Source organism: Ovis aries, chromosome 7, assembly GCF_016772045.2.
Source record: "Ovis aries strain OAR_USU_Benz2616 breed Rambouillet chromosome 7, ARS-UI_Ramb_v3.0, whole genome shotgun sequence".
Taxonomy (NCBI): Eukaryota; Metazoa; Chordata; class Mammalia; order Artiodactyla; family Bovidae; genus Ovis; species Ovis aries.
Window position 1 is genome coordinate 15,603,984 of NC_056060.1, and position 25,614 is coordinate 15,629,597.

Here is a 25,614-nt window from a genome sequence, read left to right on the forward strand (position 1 = left end):
ATTCCATTGGGGCACTTGGGCTTTTAATATTTTTTAACTTAACCTTTTAATTTTTTGGTGTTTTATAATGTACATATTTATAGGTAGTGTAGTGAATGCGTGCTCAGTTGCTTCAGTGATATTTGACTCTTTGCAACCCTATGGACTGTAGCCCACAAGGCTCCTCTGTCCACGGAGTTCTGCAGACAAGAATACTCAAGTGGGTTGCCATTTCCTTCTCCAGGGGATCGTCCAGACCCAGGGATTGAACTTGCGTCTCCTGCACTGCAGGTGGACTCTTCACTGCTGAGCCACCAACTAAAAGGTAGACATACCGGGGCCGGGACTCAGGTTCAGATTTTACAGACACAGGATATAAAACCCAGAAAAATGTGAGGACCCCTGGGCTGAGAAAGTGTGAATCAGCCGTCGAGAGGCAGGAGCTCACAGCGACCCAAGAAAAACTGAGGACACTGAACCTGGTGACGGTTCCAGATGCTTTGTTTCAGTGGCTCCGTGCGTGACTCACCAGACCGTGGGTGATGAAAACGACAAGACCATCCAAGGACCGTGGCTCCTTCTTCCAGCCAATATTTCTACAATGCCCGACACGTGCCCAGTGCAGTGTTGAGCCCAAACAGGCAGTCTACCGGCTACAGGGGACAGAGATGCTATTTCAAACACTCACATGCAGGAATGCCTAATTACAAACTGAAGCTCTTTGAAGGCAATTTCTGTAAGAGTTTTAGAACAAAAGAATGAGACCGACAGCTGAAAAGGGTGGGAGAGATGATTAGATGCTGAGGAAGTCATGGTGGCAGTTCCCATGAGTAGATTTGAGGGCATAAACGGTGGCAAGTGGGGCCAGTGCAGTGCAAAGGGGAGGGGGGAAGGCGGGGTGAGGCAAAAGATGAAAGCAAGAGGCAGACCACGCAGTATCCTCACCGATCTTACTAAAGCTTCTGGGCTTTATCCTAAAGAGAATGGTGTACTGTTAAGTACAGGGCAACATGATTACAGCTGCATTTTGCTAAGATCATGCTGACAAATTTGAAGCCTGCCTTCAAGAGGGCTGTGTGCAGGGGCAATCTGCTGGCCAGCAGTAGAGAGTGCTATTTTGAATTGACAGGCTCTGTGATGGATATAAAGATCACATGTGCGCATGTGGAGGAATGGAGGAGGCTGCAGAGGTCATGGGTTCCCACTGGACATGCTGAGTGTGGGGTGCGGTGGGGACACTTGAAGGAGACACTAGGTGCATCCTGAGCTCGGCCAAGAGGTCGGATCAGAGATGGTAACAGTAAACAAACATCAGACCCCAGATGGACAAAGTACCTGTAGCTGTCAGTGAGGAAGAACAAGTGAGGACAGGGAATAGAAAACAGGAGAGCGCACAGGGCCTGGGCCTGACTGGGTCCAATAGCTCACATCTGCAGAGGAGAGCGAAAGGGCCCCAGCAGCTGAGGAGTGGCCAAAGCTATAGGAGAGACACTGGAGAAAGGGAGAGATAACGGGGACCACATCTCCTGAAGGTCAAGGGTGGGAACACTGCTGCTGAGGAACCACAGAAAAGATGACAGTGAAGGCTTCCAGGATCAGGGGAGCTGTTTAGAAAGCGAACCAAACTGAGGAGGCTGAGGTGTGAGAAAGGTGAGAGAAGGGAGAGACCATTCAGGAAGTTTCAATGTCAACGGGAAGAGATGGCCAGTAGCAAGAGTGAGACATACGATGACGGGATGTTTGCTGTCTAAGACGGGAGAAACATTCCAAGCTTGAGAAGGATCCAAAGGAGTAGCTAGGCACCCAGAAGGAAAAAGATAACTGAAGGGAAGGCCCAGGTAAGACCCAAAGGACAGCTGAGCTGGGCACAGGTTTGGTCTAGAAATTTCTTGGGAAATCTGGAGGTTTGCACTTTCTCTGAGAGGAAAGTAGACATACTTCTCTGCTGGCTGGGAGGCAGAGTGGAGGGTTGGTGGGCAGTTTGAGGAGTAGAGTCTGAAACAGTTGCTGGAGGTAATGACCAGGCATGTCCAAGAAAAGGACAAGTTGAAACTACTTGGAATTCAGTGCTGGGGCTTTTCCTTGACATGTAGATGCTATAACTACACAGAGAAACAACACATTCACTGTTGAACTACTTGTGGGGAAAAACAACTTCTGGCAAGTTTGAATCTCTAGCGTCTAACCTCTTTTCCCACTGAAATAAATGTTACCCTTTGATATGTCTGTTGATAATGTAAGCTATTTTTTTTAAGTGAACGCCAACTGTGGTGTTCCAGCAGAACAGACCATAACAACGACATCTAACATTTATTGCGTGCTTACTGTGTGCCAGACTGGGTGGTAGGTGCTATTTACAGAGACAAATAAGGAAGGTACTGTGAAGTGGAGGGCTTGCCCAAGGGCTGGAAGTGGGGGCTAGAGTACACACCCAGGCAGTCTTGGGGAAAGCAGGGGCCAAGTGCATCCCCCCAACCCTGGAAATGTTCGAGCCCCCAGGCACCCAGTGCTGCACACTGAGATATGGTGGGGGGCAGCAGCAGGTAAGGCAGAGAGAATGGAGTGGAGGAACATGCTTGGCAGAGGGTCGTTGGCACACTCAGGACACTTGGAGGCATCCATCCAGGCAGGAACTTAGGACTGTTGTCTAGTCGCTCAGTTGTTTTCTACTTTTTGTGACCCCATGGACTGTAGCTAGCCAGGCTCCTCACGTGGAATCTCCCAGGCAAGAAGTGTGGAGCGGGTAGCCATTTCCTTCTCCACGGGATCTTCCTGACCCAGGGATCAAACCCATGTCTCCTGCATTGGTAGGTGGGTTCTTTACCACTGAGTCAATTTAGGATAGTGACTCCATAATGCTGGGAGAAGCTGAGGGTTGGGAACGAGTTAAGGAGAGCAGCTCGAGAACACGGGACCCAAGATGAGCTGGCTTAAAAGCGGAGGAATCACTACTGACTCTTGGTGGAGAGATTTCACACAACTCCAAACGGCATTCCCACCACGTTCCCCCAAAATCAAACCACAAAATATTTGTGTGAAGGAAACTTAATACTCATCTTTAACTGTCTTTCAAACATTAACAGGTAATGAAATCAATTTATGGGTTAAAGCCAACACTTTTATTTTTAATGACTAGAGAAGTGTTTTATCAATAGTAAAGGAGTATATTGTCAGCTTTTTAGATAGCCTGAGTATGTACACATATATTGTGAAACATTTCTTACTATAGGAATGAAAAGCTTGAAAGTCACTGATCTCACTCGAAATTCCCATTTTAGAGTGGAGAAAACAGAGGCCCATAGAGGACAAACAACTTGTTCAAGTTAGTTAATACCAAAGCTGAGGACAGCACCCAAGTCTCTAATCGTTCTCTGGTAATTTCCTCACCAAACCGGAATCTCCAAAGGCAAATTTCTCTGGGAAAAAAAGCCCAGACTTTAATCCACATTAGACTCATATAGTGGGGTAAGTAAACTGATCTCTTAAATCTGCTGCAGAAGAAAAAGTTTCAGTAAAGAAAGCAACAGATGGTTGCACCAGGGCATCTGCCGAGTCAAAACAAAATAAATTTGTGTGAAAACACAAAGGTTGCAGGGTGTGGCCAATAGACACTGGATGGGGCCCAGGGCCGGTGAACAGATACGTCTTATCCGACTTCACAGGCTTCACCATAACAAATGTCACCAGGACAACTGGTTCTATGCAGGCTGCTTCCATGTCTGGGAAAGGGGCCCAGGGCCACTTTGCTCATCTACCTTCAACCCATTTTATTAAATGAGAAGTTTGGAATAACAGACGCCTTCACAATTCTCCATCTCTGGCAGACTCCATTTCTTTAATGAAAACATCACTGCTGGGTATTTATCATCTGTCATATATTTCAATATATGTAATATAAGATTCAGACTCAGGCCACTATTTCTTTACTTGCTTGTAGGAGGAAGGCAGTGTGATGGGGTACCAGGGGAGGGTACTTTCCAGGAGACTAGAGTACTAGCTAGAATAGAGGGCGGACAGGTCAAAATGTGTGTGTTGCCAGCGAGGGCGTGGCAGTGAACATCTTGAAGGGAGGACCCTGTCTGGACACCAAGAGTAAATGGGCTTTCTCTTCACCAAGTCAGAACGCAGACTAAACAACTGGGTCAAAATCATTCAACCAGGGCTCGTGACCACTCAGCAACAAGCTCTCTGCCCTTTTCCTAAGTGATACACTAGAGTAGAGGGCAGGCACGTGGAAAGGACACATCTGATGAATGTCCTATACAATCTCCATGAAGGATACCAACAGTCCTGAGGTTTTTTACTTCGAAGTGGTAAAATTAATATGAAATAAAACTCTGGATGACCAGCTTCCAGAGCTCAATCAGGTGCCTAAAGGATTGTACAAGTCCAAACAAGTCATCTTGAGAGGCTGGTGGTGCAGCAGTGGCCCAGAGAGGGAACTGGGTGTGCTGTCCTTAAAGTACAGGCCACAGTTATGGGGACTGGGATTGGCACTCTTAGATTGATCACCTCCTCCAGAGGTCTGGCCAATCTATCCATACCTTCATCAGCTCAGGCACAAGAGGCTACCGGTACAAAGAAGAGTTCTGGAACTCAAAGCCACTTTGCTGCTGGTCCGTCCCCAGGCAACACGCACTATGGAAGAGCAGCAGGCCCAAACTAGAGATTCCAGGATGATCTGTGCTTTCAGTAAACTGTGCTCTGAGGGTCTGAGTGTCAGCCACCACGTACACAGCTGTGGTACCTACCAGGCCTCAAAACTCAAACCACTGCATTTCAAAGTTCCTTCCTTCTACCTCTAAGACATCTAAAACTTAAGAGTAACTATTTAACTATAAGATATGCAAAAGCCTTTTGAAATATCCTGAATAGCCAAGATAAAGAATTTCGGTTAGTTACACTGAACAACTTCTGGATAGAAGGGATGCTCAATTTTACATCAGCAACAAGTAGGATTTCTCTTCTCTTGGATGTTCATGGATCGAGGCCGATTTCTACCAGATATCAACAACATATGTAAAAGGACTTGGAAAAACCCCTAAAGTACCACTCATATGAACTTTAAAAACTTATGAATTAAAAAAAGTTTTGTAAACACCCAGATCAAAAGGTCCTTACCAACAATCTGTTAAACGAGGGATTACCAAATCTTTTCTGTAAGGGGCCAGATAGTAAACGTCACCTAAAGGCAAAACTGACAATACTACAGGCAGTTTTTTCTAATGAAAGAAAACAAATTTCCACAATTCTTTTATTGATAAAATTCAAAATAAATAATGAGTACAATTCTTTTGGTAATAAAGGTCCAAGGAGACAAGTGGAATTTTTTGCAAGGGGGAAACGGGGATAACATTTCACTTAATTGGGATTCAGTGTTCCGCATTATCAAACTGATTGCAGTGTTTACATGTACGAAGTATTCTTAGCTCACAATACAAAAACAGGCAGCTCACCCCAAACTTGGCAATGCCTGTGCTAAACCAATGCAGGAGACCCAGGTTCAATCCCTGGGTTAGGAAGGTCCCCTGGAGGAGGGCATGGCAACCCACTCCAGTATTCTTGCCTGGAAAATCCTATGGACAGATGAGCCTGGCAAGTTACAGTCCACAGGCTCCCAAAGAGTGAGACATGACTGAGGATGCACGCATGTGCTTAAATCAGAGTCTAGGGGTGGGGCCAGGAATCTGCATTCTACATGCTCCCCAGATGATTCTGGTGATGGGTCTCAACAATTAAACAACATTCAAAGTTCTTCCTGTCTAAAACTAAAGGATCTCTGGTTTTATGGTAGGAGGAGAACCCAATTCTGCTATGTACAAGCTGTTTGACTTTCTCTTCCAATCTGAATGATTCACCCTCAACAGGAGGATGTCACCCTCCTTGGCTTACCCTTAAGGAGTTGTTGGAGGATTAAATGAGATGATCCAAGAAGTGTTATTGGTAAACTAGGTCTTGGAAACCAAGGACGTGCCAATTCTGTTTAGCTTTGTGTCTGCAGGAGAAGACTAATAAAAGTGGGGAATACATTACATGCATGGTCCCCAACACACCACTGCCTGACTGGCTCCTGCTTATCCTCTCATTACTCAAAATGTGTCCCCAACACCTAAAAGCCCAGATTTCTTTCAGCCTTGCCAGATGTGATGTGCTAACCCAATCTAGGGAAGTAGATGTTTGACTCCTCCCCTCCCTTCTCTACCCCATCCCCATGAAAATCCAGAGAGCCTCTGATCCTGCCCACCCACCTCAGTATCTTCAACTAGGAAGCTGTCCAGTCTTCAAACTTTCACATAGGGTAGCACCATTTCAAAACCAGGGAAGAAAAAGCTTTTCCTCACTGTACCTTACAAGTAAGGGTTCTTCAGGGGAGGCAGTAGAGATTAGGGATGGAGTTTGAAGTTTGGCTGTGATAACATCTTTATGCCTGGATTTCCTATGTTTATATAAGGTTAATAATAGTACCTGCCTCACAATACTGCTGTGGGGGTACTAAATTAATCGATTTGTGTAATCCACTCAGAACTATACCAGGCATAGATGGGTGCTATATAAACATTAATTATTATTGTTCTGTAAACTCTATAGAAGCACAAAGTTGTACCTCACTGTACCCCAATATCTGATAAATAAAACTATCACATACTGAGCACCTGAGGGCCAGATCAGGCCAGTTTTGTCACTGACTTATTAAATAGGATTAGTCCCATTTTACAGGTGAGGAAACCAAGAATCAAAGAGGTAGGTTAAGTTAACCTGCCTGAGATCCCTGGGGCAGGTAAATTTATCTTCCTTCTGTGGCAGGAGGAATTTAAACTCAGGCCTGTGTGGTTCTACTACCCACCTTCCCAGTGAAGCCCTTAGGCTCAAAACTGCCATCAACAGCAACAATCCCGTAACAAAACGTAACTGAGCATGACCATACAGAACTCATGCTCAATTTTCTGCTCCTGGATCCCTGGTAGGCTTGCACAAACTGGAGTTAATATCAGGCTACTTGAACCCAATTAGGCAGTCAGTCAGTCTGGAAAACATCATGCGATGTATTCCAAAGGTCAAAGTTAAACCCGGCTTCCTGGGCAGCCTTGGCCGGCCACTGCCATGAAAGCTAGTCTCCATGCAGACGTGTACCAGAGTTTAACCAGGGAGGTGCTTAACAGCATGGGTATCAGCTTTAAAGTCTCAGAGAGATGCTGGCGACGCGGATGACTTGCCTGGCTCCGCAGTCAACAGCCGAAGAAAGGCAGTTGGAAACAGATAACACTGACTTTTTAAAAACCAAGCCTCATTCCCTACTCTTCTCGGTTTAGGATTACATTTACTACTGTAGCCGCCCTCCCGCGGGCAAAAATAAAAGGGGGAGAAGCCGAGGAAGAGCAAGGGCCTCCCCTAGCAGCCAGCAGGGCGCTGCAACACCCACCTGAACACGGAGCGCGACCTACCTTCCCGGAGAGCCCAGCCCCGAGGGCGTTTCCCCAACGCATCAACTCGTCCCTCCCGGGTAAGCGGCTGCTGTCCTTGGCTCCAGTCAGGGCCGCTAGAGTCGCGTCCGCATCGCCGCCCGCCCCCACAACCCTCCAAACAAACCTCGTATTTAATTTCTCCCCCTACCCTCCTATCAGTTCCGCCGTTCGTCTTTAGGGCCACACTGAACTACCTCTAAAACGCCTGCCGGAGGAAGGACGAAATACTGGAGAGAAGGGGGGCGGGGGAGGCAGGGAGCGCGCTGGGGGGTGGGGGGAGCACTCGCAAGGAGGATCGTCGCCCTCCCAGAGCAACGGCCGCCGCGACGCTCCAGAAGAGCCTCAGGCCGTTGGCAACGGGAGGGAAGCCCCCCACATCGGGGCCCAGAGCACAACTGGGGGTCCCCGCAGCCCGTTCCCCTTGCTGCTTCCACGTCCCGGGCCGTCGGGGCGATGGCGCAAGTCTGCGCCCCCCCCCCCCCCGCCCCACAGCGACAACAGCCACGGTGACAAAATGGCAGCCCGGCGCCCGGCAGCCCTGCCACAGGCGCGCAGGGCCCTGGCGGCCGCCCCTGGCCCCCAGGAACGCCTCGGCGCCCTTCGGGTTCGGTCTCCGGCGGGCCTGGCCGTTAAAAATACAATAATAAGAAAACACCTCGAGCTCCAAACCAGCTCGGGAAGCTAAAAGGCCCGCCCGAGGGCCAGCCCGGCGCGCCCGCGGCCCGGCTCGCGCGCACGAGGCCCGGCCGCCCCGTCGCCCGGCCGCCGGCCCGCGCCCCGCGCCGCATGGAGCCCGGCGCCCGCATTCGGAGCCCCGCGCTCGGCGCCAGCCGCGCCATGGGGGAGGGGCGGGGCGGGCCGCGCGAGACCCGGGAAACATGGCTGCTCGTCCTATTTCGGCGTCGCGGCGTGGCCACCAGCCCCCGGATCAGAGTTGGGAGAGGCTCCCAAGGTGGGTGTGATGGGGGTCCCGGGGGGAGCAGGGCGGGGAGGGGTGCAGGGGCGCTCTCCGGGAGCTATTTATTTTAAGAATGTTTAAAAAAACGAGCCCCTCCTCCCCCACCCCTTTTGTCCCTCATTAGCTAGCTTTCTCCCCCTCCTCCCCAAACGGGCAGAAAGTGCCCCCTCCACCCCCACCCCGCCTCAAGGCAGGGGGCAGGCGAGTGGGCCGGGAGGCGAGGGGGCGAAGCGTGAGAAATCGCTCCCAGATCGGCGCGGCGCGTTCCCCTCCCCCAGCACACACTCGGGAAGTTTAAAGAGCCGGTTCGACCCGCTTTCGATCTCGCTCCCAGTTGGCCAGCAGCGGGGGGTAGGGTTGGCCGCCTGAACCGCGCCTCCACACCCTCCCGCCGCGACCCCGGCCCCCTACTTGGCGCCCTTCCCCCTCCACACGGGGGGCTTCCGGAAAGTACGCGGGAAGCCCGCGGCTCCGGCCCCCTCCCCCATCACCACACCCAGCCCCCCAATCCTCTGGCTCGGGGTCCAAGCTGGGATGAAACTGGCCAGAGAAACGCAAACCGCCGGCAAATTGTTCGTGGAAACTCCAGCGTCCTCCGGCGGGCAACCCCTCCCCTCCCTCCGCCACCCCCTCCCCGCCCTGCGCGCCATAAGGCACTGCACGTCTACAGTCCACAGCTGCGTTATGATGCGGGGGGGTGGGGGGGCGCACAAAAAGGATCTTGTTTTCAAAAGTCTCACTCAGGTTTGGGGGAGGAACTAGAGAAAAGAGGAAGCAAGGCCTGCCTCCGCCAGGGATTCGGGTTTTAACGGGTTGGAGGGGCGACAGGTCAGCGCACAGTGCTCCCCAAACTCCCAACTCTGTGGAACCCTGGCCACCGGGGCTGGGGTGAGGGTGTCCACCCGCCCGCGCTCCGCTGTCCCGGAGGGGCCACCAGAGGAGTCAGCCAGCGTCTCCGCCCCAGACCCGGGGTCTCCTCCGCTGAGCCTCCAACTCACATAAAACAGTGTTTGAAAGCGAGAGGGAGACAGAAATAAAAACGGGCGTCCGAGTAACCCACCGTCACCTTTCCCCTCCTTGGGGGTGAGCTTTCGCCCGAGCCTCCCAGTTCCCATCCGTGTAAGTTTCCTCCGGCTGTACTCCCGCTGCTGCCCAATCAATAACGGCGACGGGAAGGCAAACTCCCATCCCCGAGCTGCGTGTCTGCTATGCCCGCATAAATCTGGACCCAGCCAATACCCACCACGGGCACCAGCTCTGGGCAGCTCGCGTCCTGACAAAGTTTCCCGGGCCCATTTATTAATCGGGCGCCGAATGGCTGCCAAGGAGCCCACCCTAGAGAAAGACGGGCCGGGGGGCGTCAAGGCTCAAAGGCTGGCATCTTAGGGAGGCCGGAAGGAGCAGAGGCGAGGGGGGACCGGGACGTAGCCTTTGGGTAACTTGCAGTAGCGATCGCGCGAGGTGGGGAGGCGCGGGGATTATCTGTGCCTTTGCACGTTCGAAAATCCCTCCCCCCCTTCTTTCCATTTATCCTCCCTTCGGAAGGAAAGGAAGAAACATCAGCATCTGGCCCGAAGGTGGGGTGGAAAGAGTGAGGGAGACAGAGGAGGAGAGGAAGGGAGGCAGAGAAAGGGAGGGAGGGAGAGAAAGGGCGCGTTCACGAACACTACAAAGTTACAAATATGGCTCCCCCGTCTCTCGCCTCATCACTGCAAAGAAATGAAGACGCACTTTAAACTCGAGCCATTCCCAACTCCGCTGCAGCCCCCTCCCCACGCGCTCTCCCCAGGGGCCTCGGCCCACATTTATCAGAAACTAAACCGGACTCGCGAAGCCCAAAACTTATTGTGTGTGTGCGAGAGAGAGAGAGAGAGAGAGAGAGAGAAAGGGAGGGGGAAGGCGCGGGAGGGGGGCGGAAGGGGGGATTCATTTATAAAATATAAAACCCCCTTTTTTTGTTGTTAAATCCAGGAGGCAGCCCCTCTCCTCCTCCTCCCTCGTTAATCTTTCCCCCAGACGGAGTCACGGGAGCAGAGAGCTCAGAGGGTTATTTTGCCTCATTCTCTCCGACCCAAACGCGTGCGCCCGCTGGCCCCCGATGGGTGCACACTCGCACGCACACTCGCACCCACATTCGCACACGCGGGAGCACACGCACAGGTAGTCACACACCAAGGGCAGCGGCGGCGGCAGCCGGAACATGCTTGGATGGCATTGCAACCCCCCAACCTTGCAATTCATTTGCAGTCCGACCCCCAAGCCCACATCTCCCGGGCGCCCCCCCTCAAAAAAAAAGTGCCTCCCCCTAACGCGCACACACACAAAGTAGGAGAATGGACCGACAGAGATATTTTTGGCAAATGCTCACATCAGAGGGCGTCCTGTTCCGCAGCTCTAAATGAATCCGTTTGTCCATGTCCATCTCTCGCGCTCTCTCTCTGCAGAGGCTCCCGCGCCGGCGGAATTCAATCAATAAACCCCGAACCCACGGCCGCGCGTTTTAGGACTTTGAAGGCTCAACCAGCTCCGCTCGGTTCTCGAGCCCCCAGCACCCGCGGCGCACACTAACCTGATCACCGTGGAGGCGGGATCGGCGGCCTCGCGAATGAGTAGCAGCAGCGTTAGCCAATCGCCGCCGCCGATCTCCGGGCAACAGCGAATGGTGGTGGAGGCGGGGGGGGAAGGGACCAATGGGCGGGCTGCGCAGCCGGCCAGGGAGGCTCAGCCATTTGGTTGTGGTGCCGGAGACGGACCCCTTTAGATTTCGGGGCGGCTGAGGAGCGCGGCGGCAGCTCGGTCGCTGAGCGAGGGGGGTGGGCGGAATGGCGGGGGAAGGGAAGGCGACTGTGCCTGGAGGGCCGAGCCGCCCGGCCTCGCCAGCCCGCCGCCGCCTCAGCTTTTGGCCGGGGGCGGGGCCGCAGGTGCGTTACACGAAAGGGCGGGGTGCGGCCGGAGGGGCCGGGGGTAGGGGTCCTAGCCGGGCCGTGGGCTTCGCCCCGGGTCTGTCCGCGCCGCACGACTGGGCTGTGGAAAGAGGCAGGCGGCGAGAGGTCTGGGGGCCGCGGACTGCTCGGCGGGCGGGCCGATGAAAGGCCTGGAAAAAGGGGGGAGGGGTCAAGGGTGCAGTTGGGGGAGGGGCTGGTCATTTTCTGGGTCCAGAGGGCCGAGCTAGCGGAGCGAGGCTGCTACCCCCCATCTCCTCCGCGGGTTCCCACCCCGGGTCTGCGGCTCACAATCCGCGCGACCCTTCGCCTCCCTCCTCGTCGTAGTCCAGCCGTGACCATCGCAGCCTCTTGAATACAAAAGTAAATAAGCAAGATGCGTCCACCTTTGGATGACTTAACTCGCGGTCTAGACCCTCTACTTAAAGGGGCATTTCAGTTTGTTGTCATATAAGGTCAGCTTGGAAGGAGTGATCTGGAGGCACCGGCAGTCTTGTTTAGTCAATAAATGAGTGAAGACCATGGACTAAGAATTGATGCTGAATATTCTGAGTATTTTAAAAATGGAAAAGAAAGGTGCTAGTAAGTCTGGTTTTCTGGACCAAACATTATTTATGGGCTTTATTGACCTAGTGAAAGAAAACGGCGCAGTTTTTCATTGTCCACCTGAGTCATTTGGTTCAATTTGGACTGCCAAGGAGGCTCTATTTGGAGCATTTTCTCCAGGTTTTACGGTTTGCTTGCTTTGGGGTTTTTGAATCACAGTTGTTGTAAGAGATCTTAAAGCCTTAATTCCCATCTGGTTACCAACTTACTGTGGCCAGTTCTAGAACTTTTATTGTGTACTAAGTTGGCTGCCTATGTCTGTTAACAGATCACAGGGACTGCTGTCAACAGGACAAATACATCTCCACACAATTATTTTTCGATTCTTTTATTTCTACACGTCTACACACTTCCTCATGTACTCCAAGGTAGTTCTTTTGGATACATTGTATTTATTTTTCAGAGACATGGGTTCAAGGGATAGATAAATCAATATGTATGTATGTTGCAAGTTTGAAATATTTTTACGTAACTCTTATATAGTTATATTCTTGAACATATAAAATTTAGGAGGAAATAAAAAGTGACAGAATGTAAATAAAAGGCACATATAGAATGCCTACACCAGGGAAGGAACTGTAACTTTGAAATTGTAACCTGATGGATCGCAAATGTGAAATCCTGCAACTAGGCATTTTACTCAGTAAGTTCTTTCAGGTAAAATATTAAGTGAAATTTGAAAAGGGGTCATGTTTACTTTTTGAGTAACTGGGAGATGCAAAATAAAACTGGGAAGCCATTGTCTTATTTCATCTGGGTATAAGTATTATGGGATGTTTTACTTGACTCGTTGGCAGATGTCAGTCATCAGTTTTGTTAATCTTATTGACATCCATTTGTGTAGTTGGAATTTATCGTTTTAAAATATATTGGTTTCATTATAAAACATAGAGGGACCCCAAATTACCTCTGTTTGCCAGAGTCAGTTGTTATTTCTGGATATGGTATTTAAGGTTGCTTGAATACAGAGCTCTTCATCACAAACACATTATGCTGACATGATACACAGAATCTATGTAACACAAGAGTCCTGAAGTTCTCTCTGGTGATAAATGCTCATCTTCAATTTAAAATTTTAACTGCAGCTAAGTCCACCCCACTACCAATGTGATATGAATGAGACTGTATCTTTCCAGAGAAGTAATCCTTTAAAAGTCAACCAATCAAATGCAGAGCTACCCACCATCCAGCTCTGCTAAACAAACAAATAGCTCACTCTAACATACAAAGACTGGAGAAGATGACTTGGGAGCCCAAACCTCTGTTAAAAAGAGTGTACAGTACCAAATCAGAATTGAAAAAGTTATGACTTGATTACTACTCAAAATATTAAACTTATAACAGCTTTTGTACTGGTTTTAGAAAATTGAAGGCTTTACTGGATGTCAGTCATTACAGAAGTTAAAATATCCAAAAAGTGTATTTAGCCAATTGAATACTTCCAACATACTTTGAAAGAAGAGATTTCTCTCTCACTCACAAATAGATTTGTTTGTAGTTTATTTCTCAGAAAATTTTAGTGATTTTGATTTTTGTTACCAAAAAGAAATAATATAGCTCAGCCAAAGGTGAGCCATTTGCCCCAGGCTACTTAACCAAACATCAAAACAAAACACCACCACCACTGCCCTTATAGTCCCTGTTTTACGGAGTTGTTTCTTAAATTGGACTTCATTGCATATTATAGGAAATAAATGTTCCCTTAATGGCTCTGAATATCAGACACAGTGAGAAGAGAAGCCCCATATCAAGGAATGTAGCTGAATTTTGGAGTGAGAAAATGAGTTCCTAACTCTTGAATGATTCTACAATGGGAGTTATGTTATGAAAGATACAGAGTTTGTAACTTCTGGAACTGGATTTGATTCACATTGAGAAGAATAAATGAGATACAATTCAAAAGTTTGAGCCCCTAGGGAGAAAGATGGCCTTCAAGTAAGGAAAGATAACTTCCTGCCTTCCAGAACAGGAAGAATATTTTCCTTCAAGAACCATTCCCAACAAATGAGCAATCTTATTCTCTAAGAGGTATGAGCAATGAGTGTCCTTAGCCTCGATACATTTTGAAAAGTACTATTTTATAAGTAACCCGCCTTGATGCTGCTGCCATTTTAACTCATTTACCCTTGCCTGGCCTCTAAAAATGAAGACCCTCTGGTTAGCATCCTTTTAGGAGTCAAGTTAAGGTATTCACAGTTCAGCTTCTTGCTCTTCAGCCTGCATCACATACACTGGAACCTGGCCATAGTACTTTTTCACCTACATCATGGTTTCGCTGCCTGGACCCCAAAAGACTATGATATGGAAAGACTCCAGCTTAGTTATGTTCTCTTTTGTCTTTCTATATAAATAGCTTTTACAAATGCAGATTATTTTTCCCCTTTTTTTAGAAATGTAAATTATTCTTTTGAAATTCATGGTAACAAATGTGAAGGCTATTGCATTCTGATTTGAATAGCAAAGGCATGTTGAGGTTCAGGATCTAAAAAGGTAAACATTCTTAATTCTTTTGCTTAATAAAGCATTGGATGATTTTATCGTTCAAATTATTGAATTTCAGAATTACTGAATTTTTTTAAATTATTGACACCTAATCATTGTGTTGGTTATGGAGAAAAAGCACTGTCATTATGCAATATATAATGAAAATAGTCATTATATGTGATTTTTAAAATAGTGAAAATCACAAAAGCAGCTTAAAGGTAGTTTATTTTGAAAAGAAAAAAAAAACCTATCACCTATATACTTGTTAGGATATTCTAGGATACTCACTAGAAATTTTGTGAGTCTGTTTCTTTAATATACTTATTAAAGGTAGTTTGGGAGTAGCAATAAGGAAAGTTTGTTTACCATTCACTGAGAAGAAAACCATAGCTATAGGCTCTTATTTTTAGTATTAAATATGGCTATAAAAGGGCTTCCCTGTGGCTTAGAGGTAAAGAATCTGCCTGCCAATGGAGGAGACCTGGATTCGATCCCTGGGTTGGGCAGATCCCTGGAGAAGGGAATGGCCTAGAGAATCCCATGGACAGAGGAGCCTGGTGGGCTACAGTCCATGGGGTCGCAAAGAGTCAGCCTGGGCTTACTGACTAAACAACAACAATGCCGTGAGAAAAGAAAAAAGAAAGATGCCTTAAAGGCAAATGACAGAATGAAGAGCCACAGAACAAGGCTGAGGGCAGCAGAGGCTGAAAAAATGAAAATGCATTTAGAATCTACTAATTCATCTTAATCTATATGGGGTTGAAGTTATCTCTGAAGAGTACTGAAGTCTATTAAGAGGGAAGAAGTAGAGAACAGATTTTCTTAAGAACTTTTAATATATTTACTATCTGCAAATAGTCTATAAGTTTAAGCCTGCCTGGTAAAGTTGTCCTCTCAGCTTACCTACTTTGTAATGGCAGTTATTTGTATATAAAAGTAATTATTTAAAAATGTATATTCGATAAATCTTCTTAGAGATCAATATAATGCACTCCAAGAAATTAGTAATTTTAAAGTTATTTCATGGAAACATTAGGTCCTCAGAAGAGTATACCTACCTATAACCTGAACTTATTCTGAAATTCTGAATTGTAACAACTTGAATATAAAAATTACATATCACTGGACCTCACCAAGAGTCATATGAGGATTTTTACCCAGCAGAGGAACACTGTCATCTGAAATCATTTTGTATGCCTTCTTGTGTAGGAGAATTATGTCACTTCTACATATGTTTATTCAAAGACAACTTGCCTAAGGGTGACAAATACTTTTCACAAGGCTGGACCAACTCATGACGTCTATATTCATGTTCATGGGGAGAAGCAGAATTATAGATGAGGCAGAATAGCAGGTAAATAACAACCATGTTGATCACGGTGTGGCAGCATTTTTTTATAATAGCTAAATAAACAGAATATGTTCACATATCCAGGGAAAAGTCTAGGAGAGTATGCACCAGAACATGTTTAAAACTTTTTACAGAGGTTCTCTGTGGGTGATGAGGTTACATTGGTTTTTGTTCCTGTCTATACAATTTCTAAGGTTTTCAGTTGATAAGTGAATTTTGCAAGAAGAAAACATTTTAAATAGGAAATATAGCAGATTTCGGGGATGTTTGTGCTGGTAGGAATTCTTGGTTGCAGACAATAGAAACTTTCCCTGACTGAACAAGCAGTAGGCAATTTTTTCTATCACATAGCCAAAGACTGAGGTAGAGGAAAAGAGCAGGAGAGCTGAGTATCTGGAGCATTTAATGTGGTACTCTAGGTACAGTCTTCAGACGACCCCCATAGCTCAGAAGTCAGCTCTAGCCTGTGGACTCCACACCCCTCCACTGCTGTGAATGATTTTTCACAAGCATTCATTTTTGTGTCACACCTTCAAGGTCCAAAGCCCTGGGCAGGACCATTTGCAGATGCCCCAGCTATCAGAGGAAAAGATGATCTGCCCCCTGTAGCTTCTACAGGGCTGCCTGCCATCTACTTAAGAATCCTGCCCAAAGAGTATACTGATGCTAGATGACCAACAGCAAAATCCACTGAAATGTTCTGATTAAATAATACTGTGAAGGTTTCCTAAAGATCCAAATTAGCCTTGTCTGAGCTCCTCCCCTGCTCACTACTATTTACCAGGAAGAGACTTGCTATGGTCTGATTGTTTGTGCACCTTCCCCTACAATTCATATGTTGAAATCCTAATCCCCAAAGTGTTGGTCTTAAGAGGTGGGGCCTCCTCTCACAGGAGGTGACTAAATCATAAGCCCTCATGATTGAGATTTGTGCCCTTATTAAGAGGCCCCATAGTGAGAAGTCTGCAACCTGGAAGACAGACTTCACCCAACCATGCTGGCACCTGACCTTGTACTCCTAGCCTCCAGAACTGTTAAAGAGAAACACATTTCTTTTAATTTATAAACCACCCAACCTGTAGTATTTTGTTAAAGCAACCCAAAGAGACCAAGACAAGATTGCATCACCTATCTAGGATTAACCTAAAACAGAGCTAATAGCTGAACTCTAATTTTCTTTCAAATGCTTTCCTCTCCAAACCTGAGGCCACAAGAAACAATGTGATGTCAATGAAATACTTAACAAAGCTGAGCTGGTAATAACTAAGACTTTGAGAAGAAGGATCTGCAGTAGAGATAATTGATTTTAAGTCACAAAGAATTTAGTCCTAAGGGCTATGCTAAAGATAGACATAATCTACAAGTCATACGTCATGAGTAAATGCAGAGATCTCTAGATATCAGGTGATATAAGATCATGAGTAGTGATGTTTTTACTGCTGATGGATTTCTATCTACTGTGAATGTATGTTCAGGCTCAGGTGCAGAACTAAGCTGATCAGTATGAGATTTGTAGTAAAAATTTATTTGAAATAGGCAAGTAGTCACAGGCTAAATAAGGGTTCACAATAGGATGCAGTCACTTTAAGGACAATTTTGAAGAAAAAATGCTGATGGTAAAAGAAATGCAAAAACCACAAACACATCAAAGAGGCCCACGTTCCTGGGAACAAAAAGGAAGGTCGGAAAGGATCTGCTTATAGAAAACATATTAATCTTGGGATGCTGTCCTTTTTCCTCTTGCCCCCCATCATCTCAGGTCACTTAGCTTAGATTGCTTTTCAGCTGGAAAAAGCAAATGATACCCTGGCAAGGACTCTGCACAACCTTATAGGAATTCAACTGTTTTATTTTTACAACTATTAAAGCATGGTTTAACTGTTACATGAATAGACATTCCTTATAAATGGCAGTAACTTCTCTCCAGAGATGCAGTGCTCAAGATTCTATTTATTGACAGACTAAATGCTCTTCATGATCAAGTGCTTCACTTATTAGAACTTAACTCTTTCTCAGACACTTTATTAATAATACAAACCATGGCAGACAGCTAATTATTCAGGCAAATCCATTTCCTCTTCTTCCTGGACATAAAGCTTGACTGTGCCTCCCAGCTGCCCTTGTTACATTGAGCCATATATCTGAGTTCTAGCCGGTAGAGTGTGAGTAGAAGCAATGTTTGCCACTTTGAGGGATGAAATCTTGAATGCATGCTGCCTGAGGTGGAAGTGACAGAGTGACTAGAAGCCATGTGTTGTTCATGAAGGTGGAACCTCTCATCTGCCTGGGTCTCCTTGGAGAGCCATTCTACCAACCTATGCACTTGCTCATCAAGAGATAGAGTGTGACCAAGTTAGAGACTTTATGGTACTGTGCTGTTCCACGTTTGTTTATTTGTTACTAAAGCCTCGGCTAACTAATACACTAATAAAACTTTTTTTCAGTCTTAGTTTTTGATTCATTTATAATTTTGTAGATCAGCTGTAAATTTTAGATATTATTATTGTATTTGTGATATATCTTTGAATTAGAGGTTCTAAAGTACCATAAAAGAGAAATAAAATAGCTATATTGTTGACTCTTGAACAATATGAGTTTGAACTGTGTAGGTCCACTAACACGCAGATTTAAAAAAATAAAGGCAGTAGAACACAACCAAGATTGGTTGAATCCATGGATGCAGAGGGAAAGCTTCAGAGGCCAACACTGGGACTCAAGCATCCTCAGATTTTGGTATCTGCAGTGGGTCCTAGACCCAATCCCCCATGAATCTCCAAGGATGACTGTATAAAGAAACAAGTACTTAATGAAGAAAAGATCATTGTAAGGGAGTCTGTATAAATGACATGCAATTTTATCTTTCCCCCCAAAATTTAGTGCTTAGCTCACAGTAGGTATAAAATAAATATGTTCTTTCATCAAGCAATGACCTCTCTTCCAAGCTCCAGACTGACATTTCAGTTGCCCAAGGGACATTTTTCAAGTTTCCTACAGGATCATCCACAGAACATTGCTATAACTAAAATGATCTTCCCTGTTAGCCTCTGCCTGCTTTGAGTGAGTGAAAGTTGCTCAGTTGTGTCTGACTGTAACTGTATGGACCATACAGTCCATGGAATTCTCCAGGCCAGAATACTGGAGTGGGTAGCTGTTTCCTTCTCCAGGGGATCTTCCCAACCCAGGGATCAAACCTAGGTCTCCCACACTGCAGGTGGATTCTTTACCAACTGAGCTATCAGGGAAGCCCCATTCTGCCTGCTTTGCCTCTACCAAAATACTATCATGTTCCTCACTCTCCTGTTTTTATTAGGGCACCTTTCGAATTGTCCTCTGTTGACTCACACAGCCAAATGGTTGCTTCATCTTCTAAGTTTTATTTCCCAAATATCTTTCCTCCTTTCAGCCCACTTTCTCCATTCTGTCCAAGAGTACTCAAACCAGCTCCAATTGACCCTATATGACAGTATCTCCCAGGCTTTTAGTTTTCTGACCAATAATATTAAAAAAAAATGTTTTAAGGACCAATATATGATTGCCAACTTTTAATTTCACCAAATAAGAACATTAAAAACTTCCTTTTTATGGCTGGATAATATTCATATATAAATATATCACATTTATGTGTATCATATAGTAATATTTATAAATAAGTATATATCATAATTTATCCATTCATATACTGACAGTTTGTTTCCATGTCTTTACTGTAAATAATGCTGCAATGAACATGAGGATTTATCATATATTTTCTATAGACTATGTTTTAAATAGTAGAATAGGGCTAATTTCCGAATATAGGAAAGTCTTTTACCTTAAATAAATTAAATTTTATGCAAATCATGACATTCTCCAAGATTTTCTACTCAGGTAGTTAGAAACTTCTGTGGACCAGCACTGGCCCTGAGGTCCTGATATCCTCCCATGACCAGATGAGTATTTCTGAGCTCTAGTCACAGTGTTCCTTCCATCAACAGTAGCCTCTTTGGTTCCAGGTGGCTTACACCCCATAAACTAGCATTTAGTCCCCCCATGAGAAGACCCCACACTACCTTCCCATTGTTATCTCTAATTTCTAGACAAATCAGATCCTCTGCTATTCCCCTCCTTTCTACCTTTGATGTGACTCCCTTTGTATCAGTTTGATGTGATGCACCCTTTCCTTTTAACCCTTACCGAAGTCCTACCCAAAATTTAAGATCAATTTTGATAGCACTGCATTATGAAACCATTTATGATCCCCCCAAACAAATAAGATCTTTCCTTCCTTGAGCTTTTTTAACACTACAAAGGTTACCAAGAGACCACCTACTCCCATGTACTATGTTCAGTTACCCCTCCCACAGTAACTCTGTGAAGGTAAGAATGTTTGACACATTTGGAGGATCTGACATAATGGAGGGGTAACAAAAATGTGTCAAACATTATATATATTTACATGTATCTGGAACTTCCCAGGTGGTGCTAGTGGTAAAGAATCTGTCTGCCAATGCAAGAGATATAATGAGACACAAGTTTGATCCCTAGGTCAAGAAGATGCCCTGGAGGAGGGCATGGTAACCCACTGAAGTATTCTTGCCTGGAGAAATCCATGGACAGAGGAGCCTGGCGGGCTGCAGTTCAAAGGGTCAAAAAGAGTTGGACACAACTGAAGCAACTTAGCACAGCATACACACAGACATACACACAGACACGGCTAAATAATGCTTCAAGCATAGTTGGCAATCTACTTTAAAAAGTTTCTTTGAAACATTTTAATCAGTGGTCCCCAATCTTTTTGGCACCAGGGACTGATTTAATATAAAACTATTTTTCCATGGGGGTGGGGGTAGGATGGTTTTGGGATGATTCAAGGGCATTACACTTATTGCATGCTTTATTTCTATTATTGTTACATCAGCTTCATTTCAGATCAGGCATTAGATCCCAGAGATCAGGGACCCTTGATTTAAATAACTTTGATCTTCAATGTCACATAAATAGCAATAGGGTATTGGAGAACCAAAGATGGCTAAGCAACTTCTTTATTCTTTCCAACATGAGGGAAACAAAAATAAATTCTTGTTTCTATGACCATAACACAGAAGCTTTTCTACTATAAAATTTTTATTTTAGATTCCTACTCAGGAATTGTCTTTTATTTTAGGCTCCTACCCAGGGATTGAACTGTCTTAAAAGACAGTTTGTAGGAGAGATGGGAATTACAGAGCTCTCTAACTCTAATTTTGTGTCTCTGCCAGTTTTAATGAAGGTATACAATATTTGTTCCTTTGGGTTTTACATTCATCAAAAAGCAAGACAGCATGATACAACAAAGCTCAAATACCTGAAACCACAACATTTCTAGAAGAAACTAGGGGTAAACTCCTTGACACTAATTTTCACCATGATTTTTTGGATTTGATACCAAAAGCACAGGCAACAAAATTATAAATAAATGGGTAAGCCTACATCAAATTAAAAAACTGCACAGCAAAAGATACTATCACGAAGTGAAAAATCAGCCTATAGTATGGGAGAAATTTTCTGCACCTCATGTATCTGGTAAGGGGTTAATAGTCAAAATATATAAACAATAATTCCATAATAACAAAAAAAGAATCCAATGAACAAAATGTACAGAGAAACTGACAGACTTTTTTTTTCTGAAGACGACATACAAATGGTCAACAGGTACCTGAAAAGGTGCTCAGCATCACTAATTATCAGGGAAATACAAATCAAAACCTCAGTGGTCTATCATCTCACACTTATTAAAATGTCTTTGATCAGAAATACAAGAGACAACAAGTGTTGTCAAGGATTTGGAGAAAAGGGAACACTCGTGTACTGCTGGTGAGGATGTGCATTGGCGCACCTGCTACAGAAGACAGTATGGAGTTTCCTCAAAAGATGAAAAATAGGATATCATATGATCCAGAAATTTTACTTCTGGGTATACAGCTGAAGGGAAACAATCGCTACCTGGAAAAGCTATCTGCACCTCCATGCCCACTGCAGCACTGTTTACAACAGCCAAGATACAGAACCAACCTAAGTGTACACTGATGGATGAGTGCACTGCAGCAACATGGTTCGACCTTGAGAGCATTATCCTAAATGAAAGAAGTCAGAGCAATAGACACACTGTGTAATCTCACTTTTAAATGAAATCTTAAAAAACTGAACTCATAGGTGCAGAGAACAGACTGATGTTGCCAGAGATGGGGGATAGCAGGTGGAGAAAATGGGAAAAGGCAGTTTTTTACCTTTGGGTACAAACTTCCAGTTATAAGTCCTGGGGATGCAATGTACAGCATGATGACCAAAGTTGACAATACTGTGTCGTACGTTTAAAAGCTGCTAAGAGAGTAGGTCTTAAAAGTTCTCATAACATGAAAACAAACAAAACTATTTGTGGTGATGGATGTTAGTTAGCTGAACTTACTGCGGTAGTCATTTAGCAACACATACACATATCAAAGCATCATGTCCCGCACCTACAACCAAGGGAATCTGTTTTAGCACTTGTACTATTGTGTTCTATCTTTGACCTAAGAAATGTAACTTTTTGTCTGTAATGCTCTATAAATATGAAAATCAATATGCAAATGTTTTTGTTTCACTCCAATTTTATGAATAGAAAATTTAGGAAAGATTAGAATGAATATATTTTATTAAGCTATTAATTATTTTAAGGGAGGGATGAAAATAAAGGCAAGAACTCTAAACTTGTAAGACTTTCAGTTTGGAATTTGAATTTGAGTGGCAGCAGTTAATAAGAGGATCTTTATGCTTAGCCTTTCTCTGTGGTTACAGATGAGAAAAATATAAATGTTCCTTGAATTCATTCCCTTTACAAAAATGAATCTCCTGATTTCCAGCTCTGGTAGTGATTGAGTACCTGGTATCTGACTCACCTGCCTGCTGTAAAAGTTAGATGAATGGTATAAAACAATGATTGATGACACTGGACAGCTGCCAAGGCAGAAGAAGGAAGCACTTGAGGTCAGCTTCATGTTCTTCCTACCCCAGGGATGGAGAGCCCAAGCAGAGAACAGGAGTGTCTTGGGGCACAGGAAAAGAGATCAAACTTCAGACCTGCTAACCCAGATGGGTTTGGAGGGCAAGGTACCTTAGAGAAGGGAGCTGCAGAGAAGAAGCCCTCCAAAACTGCATACAAATTTCCCTCAGTTACTTGGCTCACTGTTAAGATGTGAAGAGCAAGCAATACTCTAGACTCTAGGAGACCTAGCAGAGAACAATTTCTGGGAGGCTGAGAGCTGAACAGAGATTTCAGAGGTTTCACAATATGGGGAGACATGAAAGGTTTAGTTCAATTCAGTCACGTAGTCATGTCCAACTCTACGACCCTATGGACTACAGCACGCCAGGCTTCCTTATCCTGCACTATCTCCCAGAGTTTGCTCAAATTCATGTCCATTGAGTCAGTGATGCCATCCAACCATCTCATCCTCTGTGACCCCCCTTCTCCTCTTGCCCTCAACCTTTCCTACCATCAGGGTCTTTTCCCATGAGTTGGCTCTTCCCATCAGGTGGCCAAAGTACTGAAGCTTCAGCTTCAGCATCAGCCCTTTCAATAAATATTCAGGACTAATTTCCTTTAGGATTGATTGGTTTGATCTCCTTGCAGTCCAAGGGACTCCCAAGTTCAAAAGCATCAATTCTTTGGCACTCAGCCTTCTTTATGGTCCAACTCTCACATTCGTACATGACTACTAAAGAAAACATAGATTTGACTAGATGGACCTTTGAAAGCAAAGTGATGTCTCTGCTTTTTAATATGCTGTCTAGGTTGGTCATAGCTTTTCTTTCAAGGAGCAAGTGTCTTTTAATTTCATGCTGCAGTCATCATCCACAGTGATTTTGGAGCCTAAGAAAATAAAATCTGTCACTGTTTCTATTTTTTTCCCTATCTACTTGCTGTGGGACCAGATGCCATAAACTTTGTCTTTTGAATGTTGAGTTTAAAGACAGTTTTTTCCCTCTACTCTTTCACCTTCATCAAGAGGCTCTTTAGTTCTTCTTTCCTTTCTGCCATTACCATGGTATCACCTGCACATCTGAGGTCGTTGATATTTCTCCCGGTAATCTTAATTCCAGCTTGTGAGTCATCCCGCCTGCATTTTGCATGATGTACTCACTTCATGGCAAACACATGGGGAAACAATGGAAACAGTGAGAGACTTTGTTTTCCTGGGCTCCAAAATCACTGCAGATGGTGAATGAAATTAACAGATGCTTGCTCCTTGGAAGAAACGCTATGACCAACCTAGACAGGATATTAAAAAGCAGAAACATTACTTTGCTGACAAAGGTCCATCTAGTTAAAGCTATGGTTTTTCCAGTAGTCATGTATGGATGTGAGAGTTGGACTATAAAGAAAGCTAAGTGCCAAAGAATTGGTGCTTTTGAACTATGGTGTTGGAGAAGACTCTTGAGAGTCCCTTGGACTGCAAGGAGATCCAATTAGTCTATCCTAAAGGAAATCAGTCTTGAATATTCATTGGAAGGACTGATGCTAAAGCTGAAACTCCAGTACTTTGGCCACCTGATGCAAAGAACTGACTCACTGGAAAAGACCTTGATGCTGGGAAAGATTGAAGGCAGGAGGAAAAGGGGATGACAGAGGATGAGATGGTTGGATGGCATCACCGACTCAATGGACATGAGTTTGAGCAAGCTCCAGGAGTTGGTGATAGACAGGGAATCCTGGTCTGCTGCAGTCCATGGGGTTGCAAAGAGTTGGCCATGACTGAGCAACTGATCTGAACTGAACTGAACTCTGTATATAAGTTAAATAAGCAGGATGACAATATACAGCCTTGTTGTACTCCTTTCCCAATTTTGAACCAGTCTGTTGTTCCATGTCTAGTTCTAACTGTTGCTTCTTGACCTGCATACAGGTTTCTCCAGAGGCAGGTATGGTAGTCTGCTATTCTCATCTCTTTAAGAATTTTCCACAGTTTGTTGTGATCCACACAACCAAAGGCTTTAGTGTCGAATTTTCCAGGCAAGAATACTGGAAGTAATACTGGAAGTAGGGGTGCTGTTTCCTACTCCAGGAGGTTTTCTTGACCCAGGGATTGAATCTGCATCTCTTATACCTCCTGCACTGGCAGGTGGATTCATTACCACTAGTGCCACCTGGGAAGCCCTGTAGAATGCATAAAGCTTTACAAATTCCTCCACACTGATGAAGACCCCCGAAAGGCTACACCCTAGCATTAAGGACCATGAACTAGCAGTGTTACCCACAGGAGTAAGGACTAGACTTAAATAGATACTTGTTTCCAGAACAAGATTCAACCTTAGAGGAAAACAGTATAATCTAGAACCTCTTCATTTTGTTAACCACTGTATTAACTAGTGGATACAGACACACAGAGATACATGCCCAATCCCTGAATGTGCAGAGGAAAAAAAAAACACACACAAATCATCATGAGATAAAGCAATAAAAGAAGCAGACCCAGAGATGATTCATAAATTAGAGTTATCAGACAAAAACTTCAAAATAGCTATACTTAGTATGTTAAATAAATTGGAGGAAAAGATGAACAAAACTGATAAAAAGAGCACTTCAGTAGAGAATTTAAATCTAGGAAAAGAATCAAATGGGCATTTAGAAATGCAAGTTGAAACATCTGCAATTAAGAGCTAATTGAATGGTTACAGTATGAGTCTGGATTCAAATATAGTCATATAAAATATTTAAACTGAAGACAGAAAGAAAAAGTATTGAAAAAGAACAAAGTATTACAGAGATTTGGATCACAGGCAAAAGGTTTAACATACATGTAACTGGAGTCCCAAACAGAGAGGAGAGAGACA

At 44.9% G+C, this 25,614-nt stretch overlaps 1 protein-coding gene across 2 annotated transcripts in view; it reads right to left on the minus strand.

Moving 5' to 3' along the window:
* ANP32A (acidic nuclear phosphoprotein 32 family member A) overlaps positions 1 to 10,939 on the minus strand; it is a 38,097-nt gene extending 27,158 nt beyond the window's left edge. The window contains exon 1 of one of the 2 annotated variants that reach the window (XM_004010266.5): positions 10,769 to 10,939. In XM_004010266.5, the coding sequence (XP_004010315.1) occupies positions 10,769 to 10,822 (54 nt within the window). In that variant the 5' untranslated portion in view covers positions 10,823 to 10,939. Of the gene's footprint in view, positions 1 to 7,421; positions 7,672 to 10,768 lie in introns of those variants that run through there. The other variant, XM_012180823.5, reaches the window with a different exon arrangement.
* Positions 10,940 to 25,614: the final 14,675 nt, after the last annotated feature.